Raw genomic sequence first — 15,764 nt, forward strand, 5'->3', positions numbered from 1 at the left:
GAAAACTTGGTGTTCCCAGTAAATGAAATGGAAACTCAGATATACACGATTAGGCTAAAGGAACATACTTTAACGGAAAACAGTGAAGAAAACATTCATTTGAGTTCATCAGAAAAACTACGGATTTCATATATAACAGCAGATTAAAGTGCAGAACTTTGTCACTACTTTTCAAGCATTTGCAAACATTTCAATCCCGTTTAGTAGTGACAGATCTTTCCAGTCATAAAGCAATTTGAATTAAGTCATAAAGTCATTGCCGTCCTATATCTCTCTTACGATGTCCTATACTCAACCCGAAGGTAGGTGGCAGAGTAAAGCAGTGTAGAGAAATTTTGTTTATTCTGGATGGCCAGTACTCTGTTCATGTCACAATTTTCACTGACTAGTCCTGATAAAGCATGCTTTGCTTTACTCCAGCCAACAAGTTTTGCTTTATATGTAACTCGGACTTCCCCGTGGGTAGCTGTAACAGTTACTTAGCGTAGCAAGTTTTATCCACTAACATAAATGGGCTTTCTTATAATTACCTAGAGACTAGATTAAATATAAAGATTATGAACACTACTAAAAAATTATCAGTTATCAGCTTAACACTATGACATTATTGTGCTCAAATTTTGGGGTTTGAGTAAATTTCAGACCATACAGGATAACCTTAGCCTGGGCAAACGCTATGCCCTCAATATTATGATAGCAAACATGAACTTCATCCTCAAGCATTTAAAGAAATATAAAGAAAAAACTTGAAACTGCGCATACAGAAAACTAAAATATTCTGGAGCTGCAATTTTCCAGAACTGAAAAACATTTTACTTTTGAAATGAGCTGATTCAGCGTTGAAATTCTCTGAGACTCCGCTGCGCGTAAAGATGTGTCTTGGAAAACCATTAAACTGAGGCCCGAGTGTATATACTGGTCAAAAACGTTGTTTACAAAGTAAGAAAGATTATAAAGCCCATTAAAGTGAAAGACATAATTCGGAAAACAATTAATCATCTTGAGGGATCACAAGCAACATTAGGTCGTATTAAATTATTCTCTCAAGATTATTGCTCAGGGCATCGTCAAGAAGCAGAGAAAGATCTGCATAATTTAGTCAGTTGAAAACAGTTTTTACATTAACTCTGTCTACTTGAACGCTTTGAATAGTTTTTGAAAAATTTCTGATTTTATCTTATATATATATATATATATATATATATATATAACTCACAGGATAACAACAAGAGATCTTCTGTTTATTCCAGTGATTGTAGCGCTAAATTGAGCAATTTAGTTTTATGACGCAGGCATAGATTTTGCTAAGTTACCTGTTCAATGCTTTTCAAATAGTACATGGCCATCAGTCCTTTTTCGTCATAGTAGCAGCCTTTTTTTAAATTTGAGGGTAGGAGTTTTCATACAGTATATGAGGGAGAAAGTATATGTTCTTTAATCTTAAGACTTTTTTTCAACAGTATCTTTTTGATTAGCACACTACAGAGCGTGAATCCCTTATTCTGAAATTGAACACAAAACATGGAGACTAAAGCGTTGGTATGAGAATAATGAGTTACAAGAATAATTCAATAAAGGAACGTCTAGATTTTTTTTCCAAGAACTCCACAAAATTGGATTTTTTCCGCTGGAATTCCCAGCAAATACATTTGACATAAAAATATCTGAGGACAGTACACAAAGGCATATACATATATATATATATATATATATATATATATATATATATATACAAATTGTTTTCGGCTAAAGTTTTTTTTGGATAATCAACATTGGATTTTACTCACAATTGTTTAATGCCCGACCCCCCAACATAGTCTGGCAGCAGTGGAACGGTTAGAAGCATCTGATCAATGTGGCAATTATATTGTGCACGAGATTACGCAATCTGATCATAAGCACAGGTTCCAGCTGCAGAGAACAAACGCTCCCCCGAAAAAAGTATTATTTAGATAGAACAGAGGCCTGTTTTTGTAAATCTTTGCCAAATTTAGTTGATGAGAATTAGACACTACGCTGAAGACAAAAAGAGTAGATTTGTGATGTTTAGGTGAACATGTTTGTTTACAAACATTTTTTTTTAAATAAGGAACTGAAAAACCTGCGAAAAGAGTAGCCTCGAACGTTCTGAAAAGCATACATAAAATTCTTCCCTACAACAATCCTACTCTTGACGATCCCGGTGACCAGTCCCAGTGCGCAATAATTTTCACCGCGTATTGCTTACACCTTTTTACGGTGAATGCGGTGAATCGCGGTGAATTTTTTTTTCACATCATTCTCAGTGGCGGTGAATAGTTTTTCTTGCGTCGCTTAATGCGATGAATTATTTTCTTTCAATACGTTCTCTGTAGCGCTGAATTATTTTTTTCACCGCTATATTCGTGGAAAAAAATTCATCACATCAAACGGTGAAAAAAAATATTTCACCACCATCGAGAATGCGTTGAAAAAAATATTCCACTGCGGTTTACCGCATCAACCGCAGAAAGATGTAAGAAATACGCGGTGAAACCTAATAAAGTGTGATTAGAAGCAATTTCAGTCTACACTGCATGATATCCCCTGTGAGTAACCCAAGTAGTTCTGATCACAGCTAACTTGAGTCATGCTCCTTTAACTGGGTAATATAGAGACAAATCCTGAGCAAAAATATACAGTCAGAAGAGAACTTAAATGCATTCCCATGTCCTGCAATAGAACATATTCATGAAAAAAAGATCAGCTCAGGCTCACGTCCTATAGCCAAATTCTAATGAGGCCGTTTCAGACCAAAAAGACCTCCGATAAAATTCAAATCCGTTTGAAAATTTTTCTGCGCTTCTATCACATTTCCAGTTCAATTGCGCCCTGTAGCTAACCGTAATATTAATTAATTGGTAGAAAACTAGCCCATGGCAATCGTGATGAACAGTTTCTGAATTGTTTTCGATATTATTTTAATTCAGCGCGGTAGGTGATAGTAACAAAAAATATTCATTTTGATAGCTCAATGCCAGTAACGTGACGACGTTGTAGCTGATCTCAAAACTAATTTATTTCTATATTTTTAGAGGGAGGAAAAAGATGAAAAACGAACCGAATCCAAACGGAATCAAGAGGAGTTTTCTAGTACTACGAAGCCACAAACACAACAGGAATCTGTCAAACAAGAATCTTCTACAGAATCTGCAAAAGCAGAACAAGAGGAAAACAAAGAGCTGTTCTAGGAAAATAGTGACACGGTTGTCAACACAACAAAATTGGGAAAAATACAAATTTCATATAAAAAGTGAAGGGAAAATTGAAAAGAATTCAAACTTTCGGATTTCTGCCTTCGGTGTCCCCGGTTTTATGGAACCCACAGTTATAGAGCATGAGCCATTAAATAGTAAATCATTATTTAAAAATTTGGAACGTACGCTTGTGGGTGCAAATAATGTGCAGCCACTAATCTTGGAGGGGTGGCAAGGAACCCAAAAAGCAAACCCAGCTTTTCATACAGTTTTTACGAGAAGAGAACCAAACTGCAAATTAAAATATAATTATTCACTTCAATTGCCACGGAGCGCTTCTTGACTCTGTGCAGGTTATGTTCCATATATGGTTAAGCCTACATTTTTCATTTTTGGTCTTTTCGGGTATTTGAATCCCCACCAATCAATATAGGGAAATTAAGTCTGATTTAACTAGATTATCATAAAGATTATTAATCTGAATACTAAACAGCTTCTCCCAGGTTGAGGTCACAGGCTTTTTTAAAATTTTCAAAATAATGTTAGATCAATTTCTAGTATTTCTATAGTAATTTGCGTTCAAAGCAAATTGAAAATGGATGGTGAAAGCGGGTCGCTGAAACAACTAAAGTTTCATTTTCATCATTAAGTTTTTAAACGATGGGAATATTTCATTAGATACTTTAAAATGCTCTAAAATCATCTGACATCAGAAAGAGTTTAATAAAACTGGAACAGCTTTTTTCCTGCTATTTTCGAAGAAACCCAAACGACCTGTTCGAGATCTGCGAGTGGGTATCAAACATCGAGTGAAGTGTGAGCAAATTGAAAAGACACTGAAGGGGGACAAACTGAAGATACACTACAACGGTACTCTTTACGACAGTGGGGAGAAATTTGACAGCAGTGTGGACAAAGGGGCACCCTATGAGTTCTTCTTGGGAAGGGGACAGGTGAAAATTACTTAAGTTTGTGTGAAATAATTGTTCAGCCAGATTTTACAAAGTAATTCGAATTTTTGATGTACACTTATGCCCTCCAATTTTTCTGTTCTGTTGAACAATATCCAAAAATGAGGGTCACGAGAAATTGTGAAGACAATTTGCCATTATGAAATGTTGTTCTTTTGCACACTTTTTATAGATCTCCAACTGATTAATAGTATTAACGGTGCTGAGAGCTTCTAAAAGAAAAACTTTTCGAAAGGAAAAAAGACAGCATAAACTTTTTGAAGCTTGTGCTTGAACCTTGCGGTATATGAAGCTAATAATTTTTAAGCTTACACGACAGAGCTTTAATTAAACGGTAGCGGCTGGGCGCGGTGCTGGAGCTGGTATATTCGAGTACTCTAGGCTCTATTTTTAACAGCATATGGAGTTAGCTAAAACCATAGTTGGGTTGTAACATTAGTTCAGGTTTAAATCAGTTGCAATGCAACAGAAGCTAATTTCACCTTGCATCTCGTACCTGGAAGCTTGAGTAGCTACTCAATACACTCACTGTTTTCAATATCTCTAAATTGGGGTAACTTTGGTAATTAGTGGTTGTTCTTTCCCGTTCCTCAAAGTTTCATCTCCCTATTTAACGGTAAAATTTCTGAAAAAAACTATGACAAAATTATCTTTAACGCAAATTACTTTTTTTTTCTCTTAACCTCATAACAACAAAATGAAGCTTATTTTTGATTTAGTGAATATTATCTTTTCGATTTTCTGATATTTTTAGCAAATTAATTATTAGTTACCTCTAATTTGAACACATTTCTTGTGCAGGTACTTCTCATGAAACAGTGGAATTTCATAGCTCAACGGATTTGATCCGTGTGAAACTAATTGGCTCGTGTGTATGTTTATCTGAAAAAGGATACCAACTGCTATGAAGTCAGCAAAGGTCTATCAGTTATAGGTACATTGCTACATTCATAATTTTCACATCCCCACGCCTCTTGTTTCAAGAAGGCAACTGTTCTGTATGTTTTGCAAAGTATCTTCTAATAACTTGGGTGAACCATTTCAAAACTTCCATTGAAATTTACTACAAGGCATGTTGTTGTCATTCGTTGTCTTTCCCTTTGATTCCGGCTAGTTAAAACTAAGGTTACTGCGCTGTTACGACCATTCTTACTTTCATATGACTCAATATGCCCAAATAAAAAAAATGCCATCTTTTTTATCACCTTTTATTACTTGGATGAAAAAAGACTTCCGAAAATTGATTATAAAAGTTCTAACATTAGCCAGATATTTTCATTCGAAACACGTCTCAACGGACACATGTGTTTTTCTGTACAATCCGTCGGGGAACAAATATAAAGGTTCATGTGCCCAATATAGCGAATTATGCTTTTCCTAAGTAATTTTAGGACAAAACAAAAAGTTTTCTTTATTAAAGTGCATGATCAAACACCAATACCAGCAAAAGGCGATGTCATCATATTTTGGTGCAATGTTGGGAAAATAAAACGATTATAAAACAATAAGATATTTTTGTGTTTTTTTCGATCACAATACCGAACAAGAAAAACAATTGACTATTAAAGATTTGTTTTTGGAAGACAGTATTCGTATAGTTAAATCAAATTTGAAAAAAATGGTTGTTTTAGAAAATTTTTTTTCTAAGATCACAATTTGTTCCATATTCAAGGACTTCAGAAAAAGTCTTCATACTCTTGACCGCAAAGATGAAGATCACAGTTCCCTGCTTTCGTAAAATTTGGATTTTAAATTTTTTTCACGGTCCCAGACAACTCAAAGATCGGAAACATTTAAAAAATATTTTTTAAGCTTTTAATTTGCAGTAACACTTAACAGCAATCTTTCTGAGATAATTCATTCTTGAAATGCAAAAATACGTACACGAATGAGTTAATACGGAATCAAAAAGAAACCATCAGCAGAAATTCTACAAGTGTCGAGAACTCAATGGGCTGCTATTCCTTTTGCGACACAGCCAGAGAGCCATCTTCTGCTACAACTTCAAAATTAATTAAACTCAAGTTTTTGTCGTCCAGAATAAGGGACAAGAGTTTTTATTTTTAAGTTTTTTATATTTTTTGTTTTCTAAATACTATCAGGTCCAACCAGATTGAAGTTTCAGGCCGACACTGTCTCAGATAAGATCTTTCCACAATAAAATAACCATTTATTAGACCACCCCACTCCAAAATCAGCTCGGATCAAAAACATTTTTGCTTGAAATTCTTTCTGCGCTCAAAAAGCGCTCCCTCCCCCCTGCCATCCGATGAAAGTCCACCCAAAAATGTTTTGGAAATCAATATGCGCTCAAAATCATTGACAAGCAGAAGCACAGGCGCTCAAATCTTTTTCAGGTCACACTCAATTGCGCTCAAAGTATTGCTGATCAGCTTATTCTGCTTTAAAAAACTGCCTGGTTCTGATCAGATCCAACAGATTTCAATTGCAATTGTTTCCTCTTTGTACAGAAAAAATTTTTGTTAGACATGCATGTAATAAAAAGTTTACGATGAAAATTTGTTTGGGTCTAACCAGACTTAATTGCGCTAGATATTGTTTCTCGGGAGACTAGGGGTTTAATTCTAGCCGGAATTTCTGAGGCTATCCAGATCATGCCACTTGGAGCGCAGAAGTAACAGGAAATCTGATCAGAAGTCTTTTCAGTTTGGACTTCAGCCCTCGTAGGATATCAGTTTACAGCTGCTAAAAGTTTAGGAGTATTTTTTGGTTTCGATCAGACTATAAAGGCTCTCAAAAAAGTCTGGCTGATCATACTGAGCAGGCTTGGCGAAATCTTAGCATCAGAATATGCAAACTATAGCGAGAATATCCAAAACATTATATTGTTCTCCAATCAACCTGTGAATACTCCGGACAGAATCCTTGTCAGACTATTCAGATTAGAGCAGCTGACAGACTCTCTAGGTCGTCCTCACACCCCCTCCCATCCCCACTCGGTGAGTTGCCCAAGTTGGGTTGATCATAACTGGCTCGGATCGTGCACCTCAAACTGGTTGGCCATTATAAACAGCATCAACCTTTGTAAATGTCTGAAGTCATTGATAAAACATAGTAAAATTCTAACTGATAGTCCCCATAACTTTCTATCAAATTTCCCGTTTTACATTGGAATCACCAAATTACTTTGAAAACTACCGAAGAAAGCTCTCGAAATCCTTGTTTTATTCGAATCGCTATTGTTTGTATTTCCCTTCTAGGATTCCAGATATGTTTCAGGTCATCGTTGGATGGGAACGCGGTCTAATCGGGATGTGTCGTGGCGAGAGGAGACGACTGGTCATTCCATCTGATTTGGCTTATGGTGGGTCTGGTCACTCGCCCAATGTGCCCTCTGATGCCGCTCTTGTGTTCGAAATAGAGCTGATTGATTTCACCCGAGGAATAGCCCCAATTCATGTTAAAGACGAATTGTGAACAAAATGTGTTCTAATGTTATCAGTCCAGCCTTTGAATAAAAAGTTCATATTTCTTAAGAAATGCTCTTTTGTTAGCAGTTTAGATAGAATTTCTTGAGCGCAAGAAAAATTCCGCGCATACAGGGCAGTTCTATCATTAAATTAACTGAAATACTAGAGAAAAATAACACTAAAACATAATCAAATTTAAAACATTTAAAATCAATATGAAGCAAAATTTAATCAGGGTTTAGCTTAGATTGAATAGTTTTGTCTAAATTGGTTTCAGATCAAAGAAAATCAATTATAGCGAACCTTAAGTTTTCAGAAATTGAAGTTTTTGTTCGTTTATAACAAAGCAAACCCATGCTTCCCCATCCGGGGTGAGGCGGCGGAACTGAGACGAATGTTAACATCTGGGGGTACCCTCCCAGACGTAAATAATCACACAGTCTAGACCATACTTTTCTCGCTCTAATTCTGAAAATGAGGCAATTACTTCGAATCATTGACACATTATATCGAATCATCAGTCCGCAGTTTTGAGGTTTGAACAGCAATGCTTCAATTCCATTCATATATCCAGCTATTCGAAAAAAAAGTGCTATTAGGATTTCATACGACTTGGTGTCTTGGCTAATCCAAGCCAAAATTTTGATTCCAATTCTGACAACGTTTGATCATGTTCGTGTTATTTGAAAAAGCCGTGAAACAAAAATCTACCTGAACGAACTATATTCCAAAAAATTCTGCCCTATATTCAATTATGTTCGATTAGTTTATGATAAAAATCTCTCGGAACGAATCCTAGTCTGAAAAATACTGCCTTAGCAATACTCAAAAAATATGTTAGAAAACTTTCTGGAGGGAATCATTATCTGAAAAACCCAGCTTCATAGACAAAATATGTTCCTAAATTTTTTGAGAGGAATGTCCCGAAACGAACCCTAACCTGATATAACTTCTCATAGTCAAAATTTTTTTCCAAGTACCTTTGAAAAATCTTCACAAAGAATCGTAGTCTGAAATGTTCTGCCTCAAGTTTGTATAGACTTGATAAATGCTTTTGAAGCAGATTACGCCAAACAAAACATTTCACCAGTGTCCAAATTTAACACCATCACTTTGCAAAACCATCATTTCGCGAGTAAACGTACTCCAATTTGTAACTAATTTCCTTGATCATTTTTTAAGGTCCTCATTACTTGTCACTTTTTTCTGCGCGTTCACTGTTTCCCGCAACCATTAAAAGCGATAATCCTCAGCCAAAAGGAAATGAAGCCCAAATGGGGACTGGTATCAGAGAAGTCCCTTAAAATACTAATTGTGAATTAAGAAGACCATTAGCTTATTTGCAATTAACCATATCAATAATAGCAAAAACACTTATGTCTTTGGATTTAGTCTCAATTAATCACTTATTATATCCGAGAAATAAGAACTCATGCTAACTTAATGCTTCGATTAGTGGACAGGGGTTACGTTTATTCCTGAAAACGAGTGAAAAAATCTTGTTCTCCCGTCAATTTTGTGCACGATTAACGTAATCATTTTTCATCGGCAAAAGAAATTATCGAATCGTAATTTGTAGTCAAAAAAGCGAGGAGAGACTTATGAGAAAATTAGAGAATACCAAACTCCAAGTTAATTTTTTTGAAGATTTGATCGATATCTTTGGAATTGAACTTTTGAAAACATTTGATGTTAGTGGGTAGGGTAGCGATCAAGCAAACCGAACCGAATTTTGAAAAAAATGAGGTCAAGAAGGACAGAAAAATTTTTGGATACTCGTATTTTAAGTTGCCCACGGCGGGCCGGTGGGCGCAGGTCGAGACTTCGCCGCGATAAACGGCTCGCGGTTTCCGGATTACATCCCACAGCGGACGAGAGCCATCGCCATAGACAACGGTCCGCTGAGACCCGTAGCCGCTAGATGTCTAATATTTGACGGATTTTTTTGTTTCCTTGGTGCATTGGAATACCTTATACATTATAATACTATGCGCAGTGTTGATTTTAACAGTTAACAATGTATTATTTCTGATAGATTACATATCTTTTACATAACTTTCGAATTGCTTTTATGTGGGCTTACTTCTACTTCAGTTTACTTTGTCTTCATCAGTGGGTAGATGTTTTCTGACGTGCTGCTTCTTCTTGTGAATATTGAAAATTATAGTATGCATTATTTATGCATTATCCTATCTTGTGTTCCGCGTAAAAAGATCTGTTGAAGAAATGAATTGAACTAGTCTATCTGTCTAATTTATTAGCTCTGATTTTGTTAGATTCAATTGAAAAAAAAGATACTTATGATCTCTAAAATTCTATTGCCTTTAAAGAAATTAATCTTTCACCCAGAAAAAGTATTTGAAAAATTTATTTTACTTCACAAAAAAATAACTTGTTAGTGTAAACCTATTTTTTCTGAATTCATAAACCGGGGACTGATTGCAACCGTGGTAAACTTTACTCCATTCAGCTCTTAATGCGGTGAAAAAGATTAACTTAACTATGGACAAAAAATGTTTTTTTGTCGATGTTGTTTTCTGTTTGTGTCAATTTTTAAAAGTGTGTTATGTTTTCGTCTATCTAAATAAAATTGTTGAATTTTTGTGTAGAGGGCTTATAAAGAACCCTGAAATTAAGCAAATCTGAAAAAAGTTAACTAGATGATGCTCAGTCCCTAAACTTTATGCCAACTATTTCAGATTGAATTGTAATTTTACAGATTGAATTGTTGAAGTCCAGTTAAACTCTTTCAACCCCCCTTACTATAGAACCTTTTTTCCAGCATTCATTGTCAATTTTGCGAGTTGGTTTTTTCTCAGACATATTTTCAACTTTTTTAACTTTTTGTTAGAACTTTCCGATTAAATTGATTTAAATTTCTACATTGCTTTTGCTAACATTGAAAAGGTCGCAGCAGTATTAGGTATTAATTTGTTCTAAAAATGTGTAGCATACCCATTTTTTGAAATGAAAATGCAAATACGTTAATACGTCGATTCCGGCCTTGAATCTGCTGATAAATTATCTAATAAGAATAAATATATTAAAATGGCAATAAATAGTTTTTTCTGGATGTAATTTTTAATAACCTACTGCAAATCAAGCGACTAAAAGCATGTTGTCTGAGGATCTTTATTTTTGAAGGCTTGTTTTTTGTCGAATTGTTTTGAAGAAAATCTCATTACCAGCCGTTTTCTAATTGCTTTCTAAAGGGAACTTAAAGAATTCCTTAGACTGCAAAGATAAAATTTTACTGTTCGATTATGTAAAACATAAACATAAATATCAAAGCATAAACAACTTTTCAATGTGTCTTTTTTACTCAAGATATTTTCTAGTTCTGTCTCACTTTGCATTGTAAGTAACTTTGAGACCCTCCAACACTTTAGATTTATGTGCCTAATGTTTTCAATGAGAATTTGGTTAAACGTTCTGATACGTTTAATTGCCCATTATAATTTCAGTATGGAATTCCACCTTATCATTGTTGTTTTTCAGCGCACAGATCTGTAATTCATATTTCTTAGTGTACCTTGGTTGTTTTGTAATTTAAATTCTGATGGTGTTGATACACATCTCTGCCGATTAATGAACAATTTTCCGACAGCCACAAGATAGCATCATCGTTCGCTCAATCGTTTTTTTGAGGTCAAAATGTATCCAATAGTTCTCGACAATTGCTTAAAGAACATTCTCAATTTATTTGGATACTGTTCGAACAATTATTGTTTTGGCAGTCTTCTGCGATTGATAATGTTATTATGAAAAAGTAAGTTGCTGAGTCCAAAAACAATGAAGTTCAAGTTTTTCTGGTTCTGACTGTCGTTTTGTGGCGCGAAGTTGCTTGTTGCCATCTATCATTTGAACGGTAGCATAGACTAACTTTTCCTCATATTAGATTAATGTCCACCTTTTTAAACTTTTGTAGAGTTGTTCTTATCTTTTTCTTTTGACCCATTTTTGGAGAAAGGATTAGAATCTCTTCAATGAATGCGACTTTTCCCAATGGCTGCAGATAGATTTTAGTGATTGGCAGTTCGTGGTTGTTCTCAGTTTTGGAATTTTTATTCTCTCCGCGTCTCTCTAACAGTCTCACAATTGATTTTGTTAAATTAGCCGCTCTGAACTGTCGAGGCAAATTATGCTGTTCGAAATTCAAGTGGTATTTTTTCTCAGTTTCGCTGTTCCATTTTGATACTGATTGCAGGATTAAGTTAGCCTTTAAATTCCACTGTGTCTTCAATTAACTTTCTTCATTTATTCCTGTTGAGCATATTTGTTATGAAGACATCTCGGAATTATTTTTTTCGATATTCGAAATCTCTTTTTTCTGTCAAAATTGTTCTGTTATCTCACTTTTCCGTCTCAGAAAAACAAGATATATCCGTGAAACGTAAAATCTAAATTGGACAAATTATTGTTCTTTTTCACTAATAAAATCATGCAACCAGTCTTTAATGAGATTCGGAAACAAGTAGACAAAAAAAAATTGGCAAAAATAAAAAAACACATATATAATTTTTTGAAAGCAGTTAATTTCAAATCAGCCAAAGTCATTAGATTTTAATTGAAGTCTTCAAATAGGTTTATCTTCACGCATACCTACACTTGAAGTCATTGAGACCTTTCAGATATCAGAAAATGTCGTACGTTTACAAAAGTAAAAGAAAAATACAGATGAAAAAAAAACTTTGAAGAGATTTTGCGAGGACATATTGTCGAAGCCAATAAAACAATAATATATTCCGTAAAAAATGTACTCGATTTCGCCTTTTTTCATTACCAATAACGAGATGTGTGACCTCTGAATATTGAGATGAGGGATCAAGTGAAAAGAAAAACAATTTCTAGATTGAAATCAAAAAGCTAAAATCAACTGAAATCCTTAATCTGTCGTCGAGAATATGTCAAATGCCCACTAAAAGAGTGACAAATAGAGCAAAAAGATCAAAAACTAAACTAAAATGTTATGAAAATTGGATTTCCAAACCGTTAGAAAAATAAGCAAGGCACTAAAAATAATAGATTTGTACAACTGTTCTTTTCTTCAACGCCGATAGTGTGACCTTGGACCTGTTATTATTGACACTAGGTAATAAGTGCATAAGAAGAACAGCAAACTGCAAAATTAAAAAATACCACTATTTTTGTAAAACTTCAAAATCGTTAGAACTTTAGCTTTCAACTGAAATCAGTGAAAAAAATATACCCAGTAAAAAGCACGACAAAGAAGGGATAGAATTTCTCAAATTCTGTCGGTTAGAACACGGTGTCTAAGACTTTAAGGTCGTAATCTTCTCACTGAAAGATTTGATATTTCTTTTGTGATTTCTATTTAAATAACAATATTGTGATTTTTGACCTGACAAAAAACGTGAAAAGACAAGACATAGAACCTCAATGATGGACAAAAGTCCAAAATTGAATAATTTTTGAGGAAACTTGTAGCATCAAACCTAGAAACCATTACATAAAACTTCAAACAACAAAAAAACCTTAGCGAATATAACGCACCATGTTTTTGCTAACTCTATGTTTCCAGATGACCAAAAGAAAAGAGAAGGAATGGCAAATTCAATAATTATTGTTTGTTGTGAAAACAAGTATTTTTAAAAGTCAAAACAAAAATAAGCTTTTGACTGAACAAAATAGATCAACTTTCTTGAAACTCCCTAAGAAGTCAATTGGATATGTCAGTAGTATTTTTTGAACTGTTCTGTTCTGTAATTAACACAGGAAAAGCAAAAAGTGCCAAAATATTTTGCAAAGACATCGAATGATTACAACCCAAACATTTTTGTACTGTAAAAAACAACGAATAGACCAAAACTGGCCCTGCTAATGAACTGTTGTCCAATAAGCAGCTTTTAAGACAACGATAATTGCGTCGGCAGCTTTTAGTTGTGTGTTAGAATATCGATCAAATTAGAGTCTTAAAATTAGTGAGAATTGGATAGAAAGTTTGACTTACCAGATTAGAAAGAAAAGCAATATGACTTCGATCAAAGAAATTATATAAATGAGTCGTCAAGAAATGGTGCTTAGAATCAATATTCGGTTCATATTGGTGAATCTAGATAACTACTATTAGAGTTAGATTAATTGATGTAAAATCTTCCCAGCATGTATTAAATGATGATGATATCTCCTAAAGTGTGAAAAAATTCATAGAAAAGTGCAAATGCATTGCAATTGTGGTTCACTTTGCGACTGATTTGCAGAAGCAAACCATATTGCGTAATCTTTGCGACCCCCACTATGAATTACGGTGCTAATATTAGTTTTGTACCCTGAATATTTCACACTGATAATGGGTATATATACAGCTGATTTTTGAGTCCTTTTAAATCCCCAAATTCAAATCACCATCTTGATCTAATAATCAGATATCTCCTGTATATCTCTAAATTTTACTATAAAATATCATTTTTTTATTCTCTCAATTTTGAGAAATTAATTCTTTTACTTAGTTAAAAACGCTTTTTATTCCGCTGGCGAAAGTTCCATAACCCAACAGGTTATGGGCCCTGCAATTTTCTAAGTCATAAAATTAATTTCCAAAACAAAACTAATTTGTTGTTGACAGTCATAATCTCTTTCTGCTTAGTACCTTTTCTTTTCACAACTGTTTTGCCTGCTCAAACTCCAATGGATCAACAGACAGTGAAGCTGCTGACCTACTCAAGAAAGGCACAGGACTTTCCAATCTGGAGCACAAGATTTGTGGCGACGATGCAGTCCAAGGGACTCTACAAATCACTACTGGGGACAGAGGAGCAACCCAATGAGCCTGAGCCACTGGCCAATGAGGCAACCAATGATGAGAAGAAGAACCACAAGGTGCTGAAGGATGCGTATGAGAAGGAAGTTGCAGACATCAAGGAGAAACGGAACAATGTGTGGTGCCATCTGGCACTGACTCTAGATGCAACAACCCTCATGCTGATAAGACATGACTGTGTGGGAGATGATGGCATTGGAGATGGAGCAAAGGCTTGGAAGCTTCTGCCAGAGAGATTTCAGAGTGTGGAGACGCCGACAGTGGTGACTTTAGTGGCACAGCTTGCTCGACTGCAGCTCGAGGATTCTGAGGATTTGGACAACTTCTTCATCAGAGGACAGGAGTTGCTCACAAGGCTACAAGAAGCAAGGGAAGCAGTCCCAGAGACCCTCTTCAACGCCTTGGTCCTCAATGGTCTGCCAATGAGGTATGAAAGTTTTGTTATACAGGAAAGTTTCAACCCGGCAACGAACTTCACAGAGTTGAGGAAAAGGCTGCAGAACTTTCATGAGAGCACGGTGCAGAGACACAAGGGACAAAGTGGTTCAGTGGCACTGGCAGTGAAGCGTGACTTCAAGAAGGGACCCAAGAAAGGAAACTGCTTTGTGTGTGGGATCCCTGGACACTTTGCCAAGGACTGCAAGAAGAAGGATACAGCACAATGCAGCAAGTGTGGTGAGAAGGGTCAACCAGTTAGAAGGTTCAACCATTCAATCAGTGGTCAGAAATCCCAACGGAGAGGCTTCCAGAGTGGTGGGCAGAGGCTGTGTGAGGATCAGCATACCCTCAAAAAAAGGGGAAATCCAATGCGAACTCAAAAATGTTCTGTGTGGGTCGGACTATTCTTCAAACCTCCTATCAGTCTCAAGATGCACGGAGTGGGGACATAGTTTCACTTTCGAGAGAAGATACAGCTGCATGAAACAGGGAACTCGGGTAAAACTAACACAAAAAAAAATTTGTTTTACTTAACCTGCAGCGTTCTAGAATTCAAGATGAGTTCCAACAGCGTGCAAGGAAGTGGCACAGACAATTGGGTCATTTGAATCAAGCGGATGTGATCAGGAATGCAGCAGGGACAGTGGGGGAACTCGATGATGTATGCAATGTGTGTGCATTGGCCAAGCTCACAAAGACTCCAGTACCAAGAGTGGCAGAGACCCAAGCAGAAAAGAAGCTGGAAAGGGTGTTCACAGATGTGATGGGACCTTTCAGAGTAGAGTCACTGTCAGGGTTCTGGTTCTGCATAGTGTTTGCGGACCAGTACCCGAAGTTTGTGTTGGTGGAATTGCTTAAGGCAAAGAGTGAAGCATTGGCCAGCCTGAAGAAATTTGTTCTCAGTTTGGGGACGCACAAGAAGCTGAGG

At 35.7% G+C, this 15,764-nt stretch overlaps 1 protein-coding gene across 1 annotated transcript; it reads left to right on the forward strand.

Moving 5' to 3' along the window:
* The first annotated feature begins 1,521 nt into the window (after positions 1-1,521).
* Positions 1,522-7,646, forward strand: LOC142350524 (FK506-binding protein 2-like). The gene is made up of 3 exons (XM_075402375.1): positions 1,522-1,539; positions 3,929-4,168; positions 7,427-7,646. Exons 1-3 carry the CDS (start codon positions 1,522-1,524, stop codon positions 7,622-7,624), a joined length of 456 nt encoding a protein of 151 aa, XP_075258490.1. The 3' UTR covers positions 7,625-7,646.
* Positions 7,647-15,764: the final 8,118 nt, after the last annotated feature.

This window comes from Convolutriloba macropyga, chromosome 12, assembly GCF_964194025.1.
Source record: "Convolutriloba macropyga chromosome 12, txConMacr16.3, whole genome shotgun sequence".
NCBI classification, from domain to species: domain Eukaryota; kingdom Metazoa; phylum Xenacoelomorpha; order Acoela; family Convolutidae; genus Convolutriloba; species Convolutriloba macropyga.

Bases quoted from the DNA above. Each gene is read 5' to 3' on its own strand.
- LOC142350524 (XM_075402375.1), top strand. The intron at 4,169-7,426 runs GTGAAAATTACT...GATATGTTTCAG, and splicing joins TCTTCTTGGGAAGGGGACAG to GTCATCGTTGGATGGGAACG.